Here is a 16,622-nt window from a genome sequence, read left to right as displayed (position 1 = left end):
CCTTATTAGAGCAGATGCATGCAAATCGCACCCCCAGCTACTGTGATTTTCTTTTCAGTTGCTTCTTAATTTGCTAATGTTTCAGCGCTAAGTCAAGTTTCTGAACATATATATCCCTTTACGTATATCTGAAATTTTAAATGCTAAGAGCAATCACACAACACAGCAGACACAAACAGGTTCATGCAATAAAGGTTAGAACATACAGAATTCCACAAGCAAGTGTTTGGCCTCAAAATTCAGGGAAATCCATTGAGCGTATGTGTTGCAAAATGGATCTAAGGAAGATAGTCAGTTGTCTGGGGATTTCTAACATATCAAAACAAAACAGGGTGACTTAAGGACAGTTTAAGCTTTAATTCTAGTCTCTAGCTCTTGTGGCTTTTACTCAGACTAATGTTATTTAAGCACAGTTTATGTTGGCATCTTAGTTTGTTTGAAACGCTGTATTTCAAGTGGGGTTGGAAAAATGATCCACCCTTCCGAAGAATATTCTCAAGCAGTTACACCATAACACGGCCACTTATCTCGTAGATAGGTGAACTGCTTAGCAAGAGGCCAGTTATTTATAGCCAGGATCACGCTTGCTAGTGACTTCATTACCTCGTAGGGCTTACTAGCCTCAAGTGAACCACAGAATAGCCCAGGTCCAAAGGGACCTTGAAAGACCATCTGGTCCAACCTTTCATGGGAAAGGGAGCCTAGATGAGATTATCTAGCACCCTGTAATCATCCTCACAAGACAGAAGAAGCAGGTCATTAAAACTCTGTCACTGCCAATATGAACTCCTACCGAAGTCCATCAAATTGGGTGCCAGCCTTTCAGAAAACACACATATTTCTGACACTCTGAACTTTGCTGGCATTCACATTGGTCCCCCAACCCGAAAGGGAATAGTTCTAGGCAGGAAGGCACTGCTAACCTCTGTAAGAGACTTGCAGCCACAACTGAAATGCCTTCTGCATGGGTCCCTCACGTGTTTTGTGTTTTACCTGTGGTCCATAGGGAAGCTGTTGTCTTGAATGGACTGGGATGGAGGGAGATGGGTAGGGAAAACCCGGTCAGGTTTAGGAGTCTGAGCTGAGTTTGGGGAGGCATGGTGCAGCGGTGACACAGGAGTGCTGGATGGCGTCGGTGGGTTGGAGGGCCTCATTCCCACTTGTGGCTTCTGATCATAGGCACTATCAGTAAGGCAAGGGGAAAGAAGGTCAGCTTATTTTCTCTGTAAAAAAAAAAAAGTAGCATCTACCTCCAGAAGGAAAACCTTAAGTGTCACATTTATAAGCTTTTCATTATAGTTACCTTATTAACCAGTTTGGGGCAGAGGAATTATCTACTTTACATTGCAAAGCGCACTGAAAAATCATGTTAAAGGCAAGGGGTTCAACACAGCATTTTCTTCTCTGGGGCACAGAAATGTATTTTGAAAGGATTCAGTCTTACAGTGACATTCTAACAGGAGTTATACAAAATACATAAAAGTAGAAGCACCTGGACTAGAGCACAAAGAGCCAGCAGTGCCTGTCAAGACTCTTTTAGAGCTTGCGCAAACCACAAAGTGAGACAGTAAAACAATACAGCTAGAGGGAAGAGATCTGACCCAGAAAAACAATGGTATGTTGGCTTAGCTACCCTCTCTAGGATGCAGCAGCCTCTCCTCCCCTCTATCTCTCAAAAATAAAGTGCTGGTCCTGCAAATACATAGATGCTATTTTCAGAGGTGTCCCAAATCAGGAAAGGACTTGAGTGCACTTTGATCATCCCTCTTTCTTAACAGAAAAAATGCAGACAATAGGCAGATAGTAAGCACGAACTTGCATACTTTCCTGTCAGGCCCCCTAGCACCTATCACACCCATCAATGTTTGCATTTGATTTTTTTAAATCAAAATCAGTCCTCTATGACTGGCAAAGGTGGCAGCCTTTTTTTTTTTTTAATGTTCTCCCCTCCTTCATATCCAAAAAGTTAAATGTAAATGCTTTAAGTGCTAACAGTTTTGATAGTACATTAATGAGAATAAAAACTTGCAAGCTAGATGAAAGATTCTAAAATAGACTGAAATGTCAATAAGAAACCCTTCACTGCTGACACTAAAGGAAGGAGTGAGACATAAGTGCAAACCAAAAGAAAGTCAATAAAGAAGGCAGTGGTATCAAGCCCCTCCACCACCCACAAATAACTAAAGCTTTTATTATTTCTCCCTATAAAAGGAGACAACTTGCTTTTGAATAGGTAACAAAGAGGCAGAGCCTAATGAAATACTATTTTAAATTGGAATCCCCCACAAATATACACATATAACGTCTGCAAAACTTGTCAAATACTTAATGTGTTGCTCAGACCTGCCAATCTCTTGCCTGTTACACAGGTCTCTCTTTCCTAATGTGTGTAATGCATTTTGAAAATACTTTCAACACAACTTGCAGAAAACAAGACACTCCTCCCTTCTATTTCATGCTTGCACCCTGGGTTTTTTAACTCTGGCTATCTCCCATGGAGAAGGAATGGAGAATATGCATTTTGATGAAAAACACTGCTTTAAAATGGTTATGTAAGTGTTTGATACCACTGTAAACAACTCCATCAGTGTTCATCAGCTAAATGCATTATCTCATCAGTCTGTTATCTGCTGAAGAGGTAACTTTTATAAGATCTCTATTATGGTTTTATTACTCTTTAGTCAGTCCTCATTTAAATCAGCAGTTCTCACTGCAAACATGCTCCTGATTGCTTTACCTGACATTGTACAGGCACTTTTCCCCATAACTGAACTTGAATGGTTGCTCTTGACTGCAAGCAGAGCCAAGTTCTGAACATGGGCTATGGGGTTCCTTCTTGATTTTCACAGGGAGACCATGAAAAGCCACTGGAAAGAGAAAGAAAATGTAATTAAAATCCAAATACAATACTAACAATGAGCTTTCTCAAGTAAGCTAGACACTGCTAATTAAACACATGATTAATTAAACCATTGCAATACTAAAAACAATATAGGAAATAAACATTTCAAATATTTCTTCGGGTGTCAACTGAAAAATAGACACCAGAGATCCTTCGCATTGGCTATTAGCACTTTTATTGTTTAATAGAATGATGGCCAGGATCCCATCTCATTAGCAGGAAAATAACAGCCCACTTATATTTGGCTTAACTACTGTAAATGTTGTCAGAGGCAAAATACTTCCCAGGCACCAAATGTTTCTAAGTAATATTAGAGAGGTAGCTTTTAGCTATAAATGCAATAGTAGTTCACTTCAGAGTGCCACGCAAAAGACTCCAAAATAAATTTCTCGTCTATCAGCCTCAAGTATATGATCAGTGATCTTTCTGTCCCACAGAATGCGTGAAAATTTACAGTAAAACTTATGAAGCTGGATGATTATATGTGCCTTCAGTAATAAGTAACATTAGAAAAAATGCATAAGAAATGGCTTCAGTAATTTTTCTCAAAAATAGACCAGATAAAATCCTGGCCCCACCAAAGTCAATAGCAAATGTGATATAGACATAAACTGAGAAAAAAAAATCATGCTTTTTTAAAAGGCAAAAAGAACAGAGGGAGTGTGACAGAAATGCAGCATTAATTAGAAGCACAAGTTGGTCTGGATTAAGAAAAAGGCCAAAGAAAAAGACAAGGTTAACCAGCATATTAGTTTAAGCCAGCCAACTTTCCTTATTCCCCATCCAACCTCAACCAAAATTAAAGCAGAAGAAAATTTAAAGTTCACCTGACATAGACAAATCTAAAGTAAGTGGCTAGGAGGACAAAAGACTAAAACCAAGTATTTAACAGCTTCAGAACACACCCTTCAAGATTTAAATAAAATTAGGTTGTAAACACATTTTTGAACTCTGAGAAACCTAGAGTTCGGAGATCAATTTTATCACCAATTTTTGATGTTGTCAGCAAAACACCATAGTTTTAATATCACGCACCAGACTGACACAGACACTTGCACCTCCGTGGAAATCCACATACATGCAGCAGTCCCTCTTAGAGAACCTCAGCACCAAATCAGGCCATTATTATATACCGTCAAGTAGCACCTTGCCCCTTCCCTTGCCCCTGAACTTAGGAAAGACAATTTGTTAAAGGCTATATATTTTCTGATACTAATGCACCTGCATACACATGCATGCATTCGGTGGGGAGGAGGAGGTAAATGAAATGCTGTCGAAGAAGTGAGCATCAGAACCAATAAACTGATTTATAAGTATCTGTAAGATCTGGATTCCAGATTCCCACCATGGGTTTTCCCACAGTTGCGCAACGGTCAGAGAATCCTTTCACAACCGGGTCCTCCCGTACCCTATTACATGACAGCTTATACTACTGCCTTTCAGCTGAGACATCTGCAAGATAGCACTATGTTATTTTGCCACAGATTTTCACAAAACTCACAAGAATTTCTAAAACTACTATCCAGCTATTATATTTGGTAGATAATAGTCAATTATCTGGAAAGACTACAGAGGAAAAGCAGACAGTAAAACAGGTACACAAATACGCACAGCACAGTAACTTTAAACAGAGACGAAAAGTGGTGAACGTCGCAAGAAGGAGAGAACTCTCTTGTAAAAAACTGTCTGAACTTGCCCTAAAATAGAAGGCCACACGAACTTCCTGAATAAAGATTCTCAAATTTAATAATACAGCAAAATGCAGTCCAGTCAGCTTTCCACCGTAATCATAAAGCAGGCTGGCATCCAGTAGCTTGTTTCAGGTTTTTCCTAGTGAACTTTTACTGCTGACTCTCCTTGCATGTCTTGGTCAGATAAGGCACACCACACATTTAATGCATATGATGGGCCCCACAACTCCAGGATGGTAGCTCTGACACAAAGGTAGGCAATCTCTTTGACTTGAGTCAGAGAATTAAAACACAACTGCAACAAGACTTTTTTAAAGCCAGTATCACATATTTGCACAAAGACCACATGCTGCTCTATTTTTTAATTTTATTTTTTATTTTAACTTTGCTACTTCCTCAGAGTTAATCTGTTATAAAAAATTACTTCCCTTATTTATTTTTAAATAACGGGAGTACAGAGACTCCCACACCACAGCCCTGTGCGGAGAACTGGCTGGGTATTTCATCACAGCGCTGAGAGCCTGAACGTCTGCTAACAGGCAGTTTTCCAGCTCACTGGCACAGGCACAAGTGAAAGCAGCACATTCATTTTGTGCAATTTGCTTTACCTTCCCACATGGAGTTGGTGCATGTAAAAGGCTGTTAAGTACTAAATTATTCCTTATCAAATCACCATCATCTGGAGTCATGATCAACACTAATTAAATTACTTTCACTGAACACGGCTCCAGCCTGCTGCCTCGGCTGCGAGGTACATTTTATTTTGCTTACTGTACAGTCCTAGCAAGGTACAGGGCACAGTGCTAGAAGGCATCTGTGCTGTAGTTTTAATTAAAGTTTACCTCACCTTCCTCCCAGCTTTATAAGGTAGGGTAAAGTATATCAAATCAAGTAGGTTAACGCCTTCATTTCATTTAGGAAAAGCATTACAGTCCAAAGTGATTTTATATTAGATCTTTATCTTAACTACGGCCAGAAAGATAATGTAGCTGTAAAATTTAAAGCCTTCCTGGGGCAGTCCCCTGACACAGTCACCATGCTAAGCTTTATCTGTAACTCCTTAAGTGTACACTTTTAGAGGTGGAAAGGAAAAAAGATAGCCTGAGAAAAATACTTACTGCATTTTTGGGGGGCTTTCTTGAAGGCTACTTGACCTTTCAAACCACATCTGAAGTGTGGCTGAAGATGACAGACTTATTCCAACAGTAAAATTTCAAACATTCAAAACAGTTCTCATATCCTCACTGAAACCCTCCACCCGTCGCTCTTCATTTTAGTGACACTCATTTTATAGTGCACCTATTAAAACAGATTTTAAACATACACCGTTTTGCTAAGCTGGATATTATGTTTTCAGTCCATTTTCTTTTTTGAGGAGAGGAAGGGTGCTTATTTGTACAATCTAATTTTAGTGCAGCATACCAAGCTACCAACACATCCAAATTAACAAAATGACATCTCAAACAACCAGCTCCTCACCACTTCTTTCTTCCTGATGGCAAATTCATTTTACTTAACCCCAGAACAGAGACTCAACCCTATTAAAGTAACAGGCATTCTGCCTTAATAATGATCTTATTAAGAAGTGACCAAGGGCCAAGATTTCATCCCGAGTGATTACTTACAGATAACTACCTCTGAACTTGAAAGGCAAACAATCTCACAACGTGTATTTAGATGGATGGCTTCAACACCTCATCTCAACTACTGGGGAAAGTCAGGCTTATCTGTATCAGAACTGACTCAATCCGCAGACCCTGTCTGGAGCTTCTCCAAAGCCAACACACAGATATAAGGCAAGCAGAAGGACTGCTACCATCTGTAGCGAATTGATGAAGGTACAATACATTACTACATGCATATTCTCTGTGCATAAATCTATCTATATCTGCAGAGTAAGAGGGTTTGCATGTTATACATAATGTGCTGTTGTACAGACCTAGATTTTGTACAAAACAATAACAATTTCACCACAAAGTAAACTTGCACAGAACATGCAAAAACACAGGGTGAAACCTGCTACCCCTCATTTTGAAGTGCTGTTCTCCTTTGCTGTCAACAGCCTAATCCCCAAACATTCTGTTCATAGTAACACCCAGTTTAAGACCCAAACAAAGAACAATTCTATTAAGAACTCTGAAATTAAAGGAGGAATTGATTTATCTTAGAGGAGACCGATTTGTACACTTTCTAGCCTGAGATACAGGACATGTACCACCTCTGTACAGACAGAACTGAATCACTTCTTTTGAGAAAGCCCCAGAAATGCACTGCATCAAATATAAAAGCAATGGCCTAAAATAATTTTCTGTACAAGATGAAGAAGAAATGAGGAAAAATTTATGTGAAATTGCAAGTCATTTCTCTTTTGAGCAAGACGTCACTTTATAATTTTCAAACTTCACATTCCTGCCCATGCACAAAATAAAACCTGATTTTATTTTCTGAAGAATTGATTTAAACATATTTTTAAAAGACTTCAAATATTACTGGTAATTCAATGATGTTGGCTAACGGCAGGCAACCTTGACTCCACTGACCAAAGAGACAAAGATGTCTTATTAACAACCCTTGTAGGGCAAGAGCATTTACTATATGATATAAAATCAACTGACAGCAGCAACCTTGCTTGTGCTAGTGAACTCCAGTGTCTCCTAAGTAATACAACGTTCATGTGTATTAAGTTCAAGGACTTCTGTGTACCTGCAGAGAAAAGGAAGTAACCGGGAAGTCATGCCCTAAATACTTCTGCTACATGTTTCTGAACTGCTTTTCACATTTATGGTCTCAAATCATTCTCTAGACCCAATTTAGTAAACAAACTAATTCATTTTTATGATCGATTGAGGCAAAACTGTTAATATGCAGTGTAAGTTGAGAGAAATTTCTTAAACACATTTGAATAAAGGGGATTTAATTTTCTTAACAGCAACATGAAAAGACAGAAGATGTAAAAATATTTAATACCACTACAACTCCAGGAGCTAGACTGATTGAGGTGACCCAAGCTAGTACTTGGCAAAATTTCAAAAGCAAGAAGAGAAGGCCCCTGTCCTGATGAAGCCAATATTGTCACACTTCAAATCTATCTCCCAATACACACAGAAATGCAGCAGGCACTTCAGATACATCAGAGTATCTCCAAGATTCTTTTCCAGTACATTTACCTCCGCAAAGCCCTCCCCTTCCCCCAACACACAAAAATCCATTACTAAAGGGTCTAATCTCAGCTATCAGCACAGAGTGCCTTTTATGGAGCCATTAAACCATTTCTCTTGTTTACAGTGCCTGAAGAAAGATGTGAATTATGTCTGTGACAAAACAGGCGATAACATTTCTAAACTGCTATCAAAATGCAAACTGAAATACACTTAAGGACATGGACCCTAATTCGTGCTTTTGCAATTTTCCTCGCTCACTATAACTTAACAGCACTCACCTGATGATTCAAACAAATTATTTATGCTGGAAGTACAACAGGTAGGTATTTTAATAGAAAAAAAATTACTTTCAATAAACAAATAGTTTATTGAATGGTTCATCAAGGAGGGTAAAGTGCTGGTTACTTCTCAGGTGATAGTAATGACCTAGGTGCTCTTATCAGTAGACATTTTTAAAAAATCCAGACACAGCATTGTGGGTTCGTATGAGGCCTGAAATGCTTTATTTCTGCAACAGTTACTTACCATTTGAACCATACATTCAGTATAGGTATTTGCTGCAAATGTAAATACTTTATTGACCTTCTAGGTGGGAATGCCAGGCTTTATACGTATTTTCTGAAGAGGTTTAAGAAAACGTATATTTAACTTATGGAACAATAGCCTTCTGCATTCTGGAGAATATTTATTGATTATTTATTTCTGATCATTACGATTTGAGCTACAGACCTTTGTAGATAGCTGCACTCTAATTAATAGGCACCTGATTATAGACAACGGGATGCCAAAGCAGGGAGCTCTTTCCATTTCATTCCACTATACATTAAGATGAGAAATTTTACCGGTAATCTTTGGGATGCACAGGAGGAAGTAGCTGAAGCAGGTACTAGAACCAGCTGACCATTTCTTCATACCCTGGGGGTTACTGCTGCTGCAGCTGAATGTGGCAAGCAGCCTAGTATACTAACAAAAACTGAAATAAAAACATCGTGTTGGAGAGGTGACAGATGAAGAGAGGTAGGAGGATGGAAAGACAGTAAAGGCTGATAACCGAGTCTTTCCAGCTAAACTGTTCCCAACGATTTTGAATTAAAGCCTACACACACAGACCACTGCAACCGCTGAAGACTGAACTGTCTTCAAGCATAGATAACCGAGGCCAGATCTGCAACTGTTTTCACCCTAGACAAACCCTCACCGAGACAATGGCAAAACACCCCTTTTGTTTCTGACCACTGCAACAGCTGCAAAGATGAGCAAGACTCGAATAGTGTGGACTTATTTAAAAGTGGCTGAACAGATTACATCTACACAGACTCCACTAAGTTCTTCAACCATTTGATCTATCAAAGTCACCTCTATCAGATCTTAGCTGAGCTCCAGTCAACTGGATTTCATTTAGGTCCTGCTCTCTGCCAGATATTGAAAGAAGCTGGTGACAAATTGGATATCTGACACACAGATGTGTATCATCACTGTGGTTTCAGAGACTATCCTGGCAGTTTATATAAAAACGGAACATAAACAAGAGACCTGAGCTTTCACTATCTCACAAATGAAAGCGGCTGGAAAAAAAAAAGGGGGGGTGTGGGGGTGTGGAGAACGGACCTAAAGAAATCCTTGTCAAGTAGTTTTTTTGAAGAAGTGCATGGTCTTGGTATTATGCAACCTTATGGTTGCATCTAGAAAACTAGAAGTTGCATAAGATGCAGAACTTGGCCCTAAAGACAACTGGCTTCCATCTATTCCCACTGAGTGGTGACCATTCACCTGAACAGTCTGCATGTGTTTGGGTGTTTGTACATGTGCGCACAGAATCAAATGGAAGCAAGCATATTGAACGTGCCAGCAAGCCTTTGCAATGGTACATTACGTATGGTCAAAATACGTGTAATACCTTAATAAAGGGCAGTAAGCTTTTTCCTCTTCAAATGCATGCGACTGAGGAGAAAATGGGGAAGCAGCATGCAGAACAGAGGAACGAGACATAAATGTGTAAAAACACATTCAGCAAAAAGCTAGCTATTTCCTATGTGGTGGCCTGGCTCTATGTCCAGGGAAGGAAATCTAAGGATAGCCGGTGTCATTGCAAATGCTCTGCCACCCCTCATCTCAGTGCTCTTTCCCAGAAAGTGGAACTTCATGACTGGGCAGTACTTGGCAAACCCGTTAGATATGATTCCATCAATTCAGTCTTCGCCTTGGCTTCAGATCAGATCCTTCCAGCCCCTACCAGCTCAATAGATAGAAACAGCATGGGACCTCATTTTTTGGAAGCTAGTTCTGAACGATGAGCCCAAGCACCAGCTTTCAAAGCCAACTGGCAAGAATAGAATACGTGGGCAAGATGGATCTATTTGAGAACCTTGTTTAACAAAAAGAAAATACCAGCTTTGAAGTAATCTGTCACCTTTACTGGAAAATACGCAACTACAAATGCACTTTAATAACAGTTAGAACTCACTCTGCAAAATGAAGCAAATTGCTTATTTTCTCTTCCAGCCTAAAGCATACAATACTGTGCATGTCAATTAACGGTCTACTTGAATACTGCATTGCACGAATGCTACATAATAGTATAGTCTTTAAAATCCTCAGGGGGTGGGGGTGAAGAATAAAAGACAGCGCAAAATTGTGGGATTTTGTCCTCAAAGTCTACATGGACTGTTCTCAGATGACGTTGTATGAGAAGAAAAAAAATATTGATTCTGAATTTGAATTAGGAAAGAGTAGCAAGCAGGTGAAGATGATCTGTGTTGAAAGCTGGAATTTATTCCTGTTTACTACTAGAGTTTCAAGACGGACAATAACAGCACATTTTCCTACAACTGATACTGGGAAATCCTGGACCTTAACATCTGCAATAATGCATCTGTTGGTTAAAATAACTTTCTCTTGCTTTGGAGTAGGAGAGGTTTTCCTCTCTTTTTTTAATCAAAAAGCATTACAGATTAATGAGTAAAAGACAAAATAAAAGTATTGATGAAAATCAATTTTAAATTAATTGGATCATCTGTTCATCTCTAGATTATGTTCATTCTAAATATCCACCATAATTTCTCCCTATCTTTATTATGATCTGGCATTAACATAAAGCCTTTGAGAGTAACAAGTGAGGCCAAAAAAAGGTTGAAGCAGAGAACAGAGACGGGTTCATTGTACCTCCAGCACATCAAGGTTGCGTCACTCCATAAAGCAGGTTTATATGAGGGCGTTTGTACATGGGGAAAAGTGACCAACAAAATGATCATTATAATGCAAACATATGCCACTTCCCCACAGCACAGTTTATTTGACTCCTAAAAAATGACACTCCCTCCTCTGTTCAGCAAATAAATTCTTCTAGATGCTTCTTCACAAATGGAAATAAATGTAATTAACTGAAATATGCTTTTCTAAAGCTTGTGTGCTAAGACACCAAACACATTTGCACGTTCAGCTATTTCTGGGCAGCTAACCCAAGATCCCCCTGCCGCAACGGATGCAGCCTTCCTGGGAGGTGGAGGGGTTCCCAGCCAGGGCAGAGGAGGGGGCACAATATTAGAGGTTGTATCCATACAGCTTAATAATTGGTTCAATGCTATAAATCCCCATTTTTAGTGCAAGATATCCCTCATTTGCTTGTATGTGCAGTTGCAATTTCTGAAATATTCATTAGAGTTACTGAGGGTACTTGCAGCTTTCTGATGCTGTAAGTGCTGAAGGCACCACTGAGATAATTCAGATATTTGTAGCCACTTGGCTTCCCATTTAAAAGGACCCTGCTGGCTGAAAATTGAAGTCCGTGAGCATGTTCGGTGTATCAAAATTAAAAAGCCCACCCAAAAGGCTAAGCCACCTGGCTAAAGAAGGGGGGCGGGGAGAGCTTTCAGTAAATATCAATAAAAGTTAACCTCCTCCCTAAACCCAAAGGCAGAGCAATTACAAGGCAAACTTTTCAACAAGCTGTCAGTAAACACCTTCTTAGGACACTATAGGTTCTTTGGCCTAAACTGATGATGTATTTGGGCAGCTGCTAAATGGCTGAACTGCTACACAGTATTGAAAGACACTCTCTACTCTTCTACCCCCAAGCAAAGGGCCGGTTTGACACGATTTTGGTTAGCTGACCCCTCTTCTCCTCCACCCCCAAAAGATTCCAGCTTCCAGTTAAGAATTGTCTGGAAGGTATTTTCATGCAGTGGCAGCTGCAGTTACCGACAGTTTCTTAGCCTCCAAATGCAGCAATCTTACAGAAATGCTGTCACGGGCACTGTTTTATTCTGATTTATGTCTCCTTCATGCAGTGCTCTCCTTCCCTTCCAGACAGCTACCTGGCCAGGCGTATGGGGCTCGCAGTTGCAGGCAGACAAGGGGAAAGCACTGCCCGAGGGGCTCTGCCTCCCACCAAGTACCTCCAGGGCAAAAGTTAACCTGCGGACAAATACCACGGACATTGGATAACTCTAAGAAGAATATAAGGAAATTCGCAGAGCATTGGTGAGTGGGAGAAAGAGAGGATTAGGCTAGGAGGAGCAAACTGGCTTGCTTTGATGTCAGAGGAGAGTAGGTGAGGCAGGAGGAAGAGCTCTCCCGCTCCCCCTGCCCCCAAAATAAACAGAGGCTTAGGGCTCTCTGAAGGAGGAAGCAGTAACCTAATAAAAATTAAACCAGCTGGATTCTGTAGCAATTGATCTAAAACCCGTGGATAGCATAAGATGATTGTAGGGGGGGAAAAATCTAAAGAATTTTTAATCCCTCTATACTGGATCTGCAACCTCCAGGACCCCACAAAGAAACAGGGTTGCTCTTCATCTGCATTAGCTTTCAGTGGTAAAATCCTGGGAGGAGATCAGGGTATTTGCTCCTACAGTTACTTATAACGCATGTGGCTCCAAAGGCTCCCAGGCAGGGTGCAAGGAGAGGTGATCCACCTTTAAAGCTCCTACTAAAGAGGAAGGTCTTAATGTAAAATCAACCCTGGGAGAAAACTTAAATTGTATTCCTACCTGGGAATTATCGATAAAGTTAAATGCAAAGAGAAGAGCTGGCCACTAAATCAGGGTCTGTGTGCTTTTCTGAGGACAGGATTTCCATTTGCAGCAATTTCCAAAATTTAATTTAAATTGTAAGAGGTAATGGCTAAGCACTATGTAACTTCCATTACTAAAGGTTCCAAGTGAGACAGATAATATCCCAGCGTTTTACACACACATACACACACACACGCACGTGTACCCTTTCCACTTCAGGTATATCTGCAGTTTGAGGGTTCCACGTCTGGATTTTAATAGGTTTTATAGAAACAGAATTATGAAGAAAACTTTGGAAATTATAACAAGTATTTTTGCCAGAAGTAACAATAAGCTTTTAAATAAACCATTTCATATTTTTTGTATTTATTGTTTTAAAGGTATCATCAACTTGATGTTTAGGAGAGCATGCTCACAGCAGAAAACAAACAGGAACTGATACTGCCTGATTTCCCCTCTTACGGAAAAGTTTCTAGTTACATTAATCTAGTTATTATTTTTTCGTTTTTCTTTTCTGATGTATTCGCGCAAAGCGCTAATAGCCAGCTATACAGGAGAAGGCTGCTGATCTTTTACTTGCAGCTGCACAAAATGTGAAGTAAACTGGATTTAACCTCTGGTTCTGCCATTTGTTGTTCATAACCTAAACAACTTGTGTCAGAAGGTTGCTTCTAGTTTGAAGCAGCTCAGTCTTAGGAGCCTACCCTCAGAGATTCATAACCAGCATGTCAGTTTGCTTCCCTATAAAAGCAGGAATATCCTCATAATAAAAGAGCATCATAATAAAAGATTATCCTTAGGGATAATCATGCCTGTCTGTCAGCTACTCAAGAATATGTGAAAGCAAGAGAAGCCAATAAATAATGAAATGGACTGCACAGTGAGCTCTCTCTAGCATGAATTAAACAACTATTTTAAAAGATTATTTACAGTTTGTTTTTATTTTAGCAACTCTCAATAATAGGCATTAAAAGGAACAAAATTGCATTTTAAGAAGATGATCTTTAATTTGATTTTGCCTTTAACAATAAAAATATGTATGCATTCATAAAACAAGTACACACTAACTCAGGGTACCTAATGGGATTTTTGTTTACTTCGCTGGAAGAACGAGACTGTCACCAGTCTAAATACATGTGTCCTTCATGCTTCAACGTTAAGTTTTCATGAATGCTCACCAGTAAGGAAACTCGAACAGAATTAGCTTATAGTTCATTAAAGCAAGGCTGAAATCTAAGTCTTTAGTTCACTACCAAAAACCACTGCAAAAACTGCAGTCTCCACTGGAAAAGGTGCAGGCCATTGAAATAAGTCAACAATAGAATTCAGCTCACAAGTTTTATCACTGATTCAACAGGGAAACAAAGAAGCCTTTGTCAGAAGTGGTTACGTCTGGGAACATAAAGTCAGGACTTAAATAAGTAGCCCGATATTCAAAGACTCTTAGCCAAGTGCTCTTTCTGGAGCCAGTGGAATTTTGACCACCTGCAACCAGGCTCTGGTTCTCAGCACAGATATTTAAGGCTTCTGCTGCTACTTAAAGTGTTCTTACTGTATACGAGACTCGCAACTGAACATACTTTAGGAATACATGCACTGCACATTTTTTCTGAAGACAGTTGCTCCTGAAGTTGTAGGATTATTTTGCATGTGCATCCAATCAGCAAGACCAACAATTACATGGTGTGTATATTTCTTATATGTATGTATGTGTATATTTATACATATACATGCATATAGAGAACATGTATAGATACACACTGAGTATACTCTGTGTATATACACATACACTTGTATAAATCCATCTCCCAAATTCTAATCCCAAACGCTTGCAACTTTTGGTCTTTACTGAATACCGACGCTTTTCAAATTCTCTTCTGTCTCAATTTATCTTAGTACTTTGGTCATGTGAGATTTTATTTACAGATGAATTAATAAGGAAACATTGCACTTGGTTTCAGCATGAAGACAGAACATTAAAAAAAACCCTGTTTATCTTTTTCAGGTATACATTAGAAGCAGGAAAGAAACAACATTTGAGCAAAGAGGATGAAATTAGCAAGACTGGGAATTGTTTTTCACACGTAATTTTTCAAATGTCCTTGATGACAACTCATCATATATAAATTTAAAGACAAAAACCTGGCCAGTCAGTAACCTTCCTACTCAGTGACTGCAGGACTTGGCAGTAAATGTCACTGCTAAAAAATATTTCACTACATTAACTTACTGGCAACCACATTTGCTGAATAAGTTCATAAACAGCCACAGGAAAAAAGACAACCAGAAATAAAGTTGCTAATGATTCACTCTTTTCTAACACGCATAATCCTCAGCTTACAGAACAAACAGATACATAAGAATAAAGATATCCTTTACCAAGACAGTCCACTTCTCTATTCACCTCATCAAGGTCAAACTATAATCCAGGAATGCGTAAGAGTAATGTATTGAAGACAAGGAGAACATGAAGAATAAGTTAAAGGAAAAGAATCCTTCTCAGGGAAAAGACTGGAGCATATGCCTTGAAAAAGTAATCAGACTTCCATTTATCAGTTTAGACTAGGTTTAGATCATTCCTAGAAAAAACACTGATTACTTCTAAAACTCAAAAATATTAATAAATAGCATCATTTATGCATATTTATCAGCTTATAAATGTCTCCACTGTAATTACTTCCCAGTACTGAAATGCACAGGACCAAAACAAAAGGACACAGAACCTGAAACAAGGGCCATTTTTCCTGTATCCTTACAGAGGACACTAGTGATATCGGTCCTACAAAACATGAATGTGTCACATACTCTCCAATGCTTAACTGATGTTTTGAGGACTGTCACTCTCTCCCTTTTTTTTTCCTGCTATACCCTTTAAAAACCTCACAGCAGTCTGTGGGAGAGCTTGACTCTGCCTTCAGTTGCTGAGGCAGCAAGCAGAAGAAAAAAGACAAAAAAATTATGCAGGCTGTAAATACATTTTACCTAAAGAAACATATGAAATAAACAGAAGCGGATGGACTCAGACTGCAGACTGCCTCCTTATTTTACACCATCCCGGTTTCAAATCATTATTTAGGCTGCTCTTGGAATACAAAACACATTTTGCAAAAACACTGCATGGAAAGCAGTTTAAGGAGAATAACAGTTTTGTATCAAAATAGAATCACAAAGACCCTTCAATCTGCCTTGTTTGGTTTCTGTGTGAAAATACAGTCGAAACAAATTTCTGCATACTTTGTTTAATACAACTGGAACTGAACAGATGCTCTAATACATATACATACTCCCGTTGAAATTAACTAAACAACTATCTGTTTTAAAACAGAAATAACTGTAGTGTTAAGAAAATACTGCCGTGACTACAAGTTACAATGTGAGGCACGCCTGTATTTCCACAGATGGGATCTTCGCAGAGCCCTTATGGGGAAGGGAGGAGGGGAGGCTTCCTTAGAGAGGAAATAGAAGGTTTTTTCGAAACTGAAAATTCAACATTTTGAATAAAATATGTTTAATGTTTTTGTTTTTATGTAAACAGACCTTAGGAAGTGATCTGACAGCCTTAAGAAATTACCATTTGAAAGAAAAAAGGTCTACATGCTTCATCTTTGATCTACAAGACAGATTTATCACAGGACAGGATGACTGAAGTTTATTCATTAGCTGATAACCTCTACATGCAACCCAAGCCTTTAATCTGCAATAAAACAGCAAGCGAGGATGGGGCTCTGAGGAAAGGAACTAAGTCAGCTTGGCCAAGCAGGCACATGCCAGTGGAAGGCCAGGGGGAGACAGGAGGACAAAATCCCTCAAGAAGAGCCCTGTTCAGCTGCTTGCACTCCTCCATGCCCCAGAGAGC

At 39.2% G+C, this 16,622-nt stretch overlaps 1 protein-coding gene across 2 annotated transcripts in view; it reads right to left on the bottom strand.

Moving 5' to 3' along the window:
• ETV1 (ETS variant transcription factor 1) overlaps positions 1-16,622 on the bottom strand; it is a 67,858-nt gene that overhangs the window by 31,100 nt on the left and 20,136 nt on the right. For both annotated transcript variants that reach the window (XM_064444514.1, XM_064444513.1), the window contains exons 6-7: positions 2,738-2,867; positions 994-1,182 (exon numbers count right to left, since the gene is read on the bottom strand). In XM_064444514.1, the coding sequence (XP_064300584.1) occupies positions 994-1,182; positions 2,738-2,867 (319 nt within the window). The remainder of the gene's footprint in view (positions 1-993; positions 1,183-2,737; positions 2,868-16,622) is intronic.

This window comes from Phalacrocorax carbo, chromosome 2 (assembly GCF_963921805.1).
Source record: "Phalacrocorax carbo chromosome 2, bPhaCar2.1, whole genome shotgun sequence".
Taxonomy (NCBI): Eukaryota; Metazoa; Chordata; class Aves; order Suliformes; family Phalacrocoracidae; genus Phalacrocorax; species Phalacrocorax carbo.
Note: the sequence above shows the minus strand (reverse complement) of the source record. Positions and strands in the feature narration are given on the sequence as shown.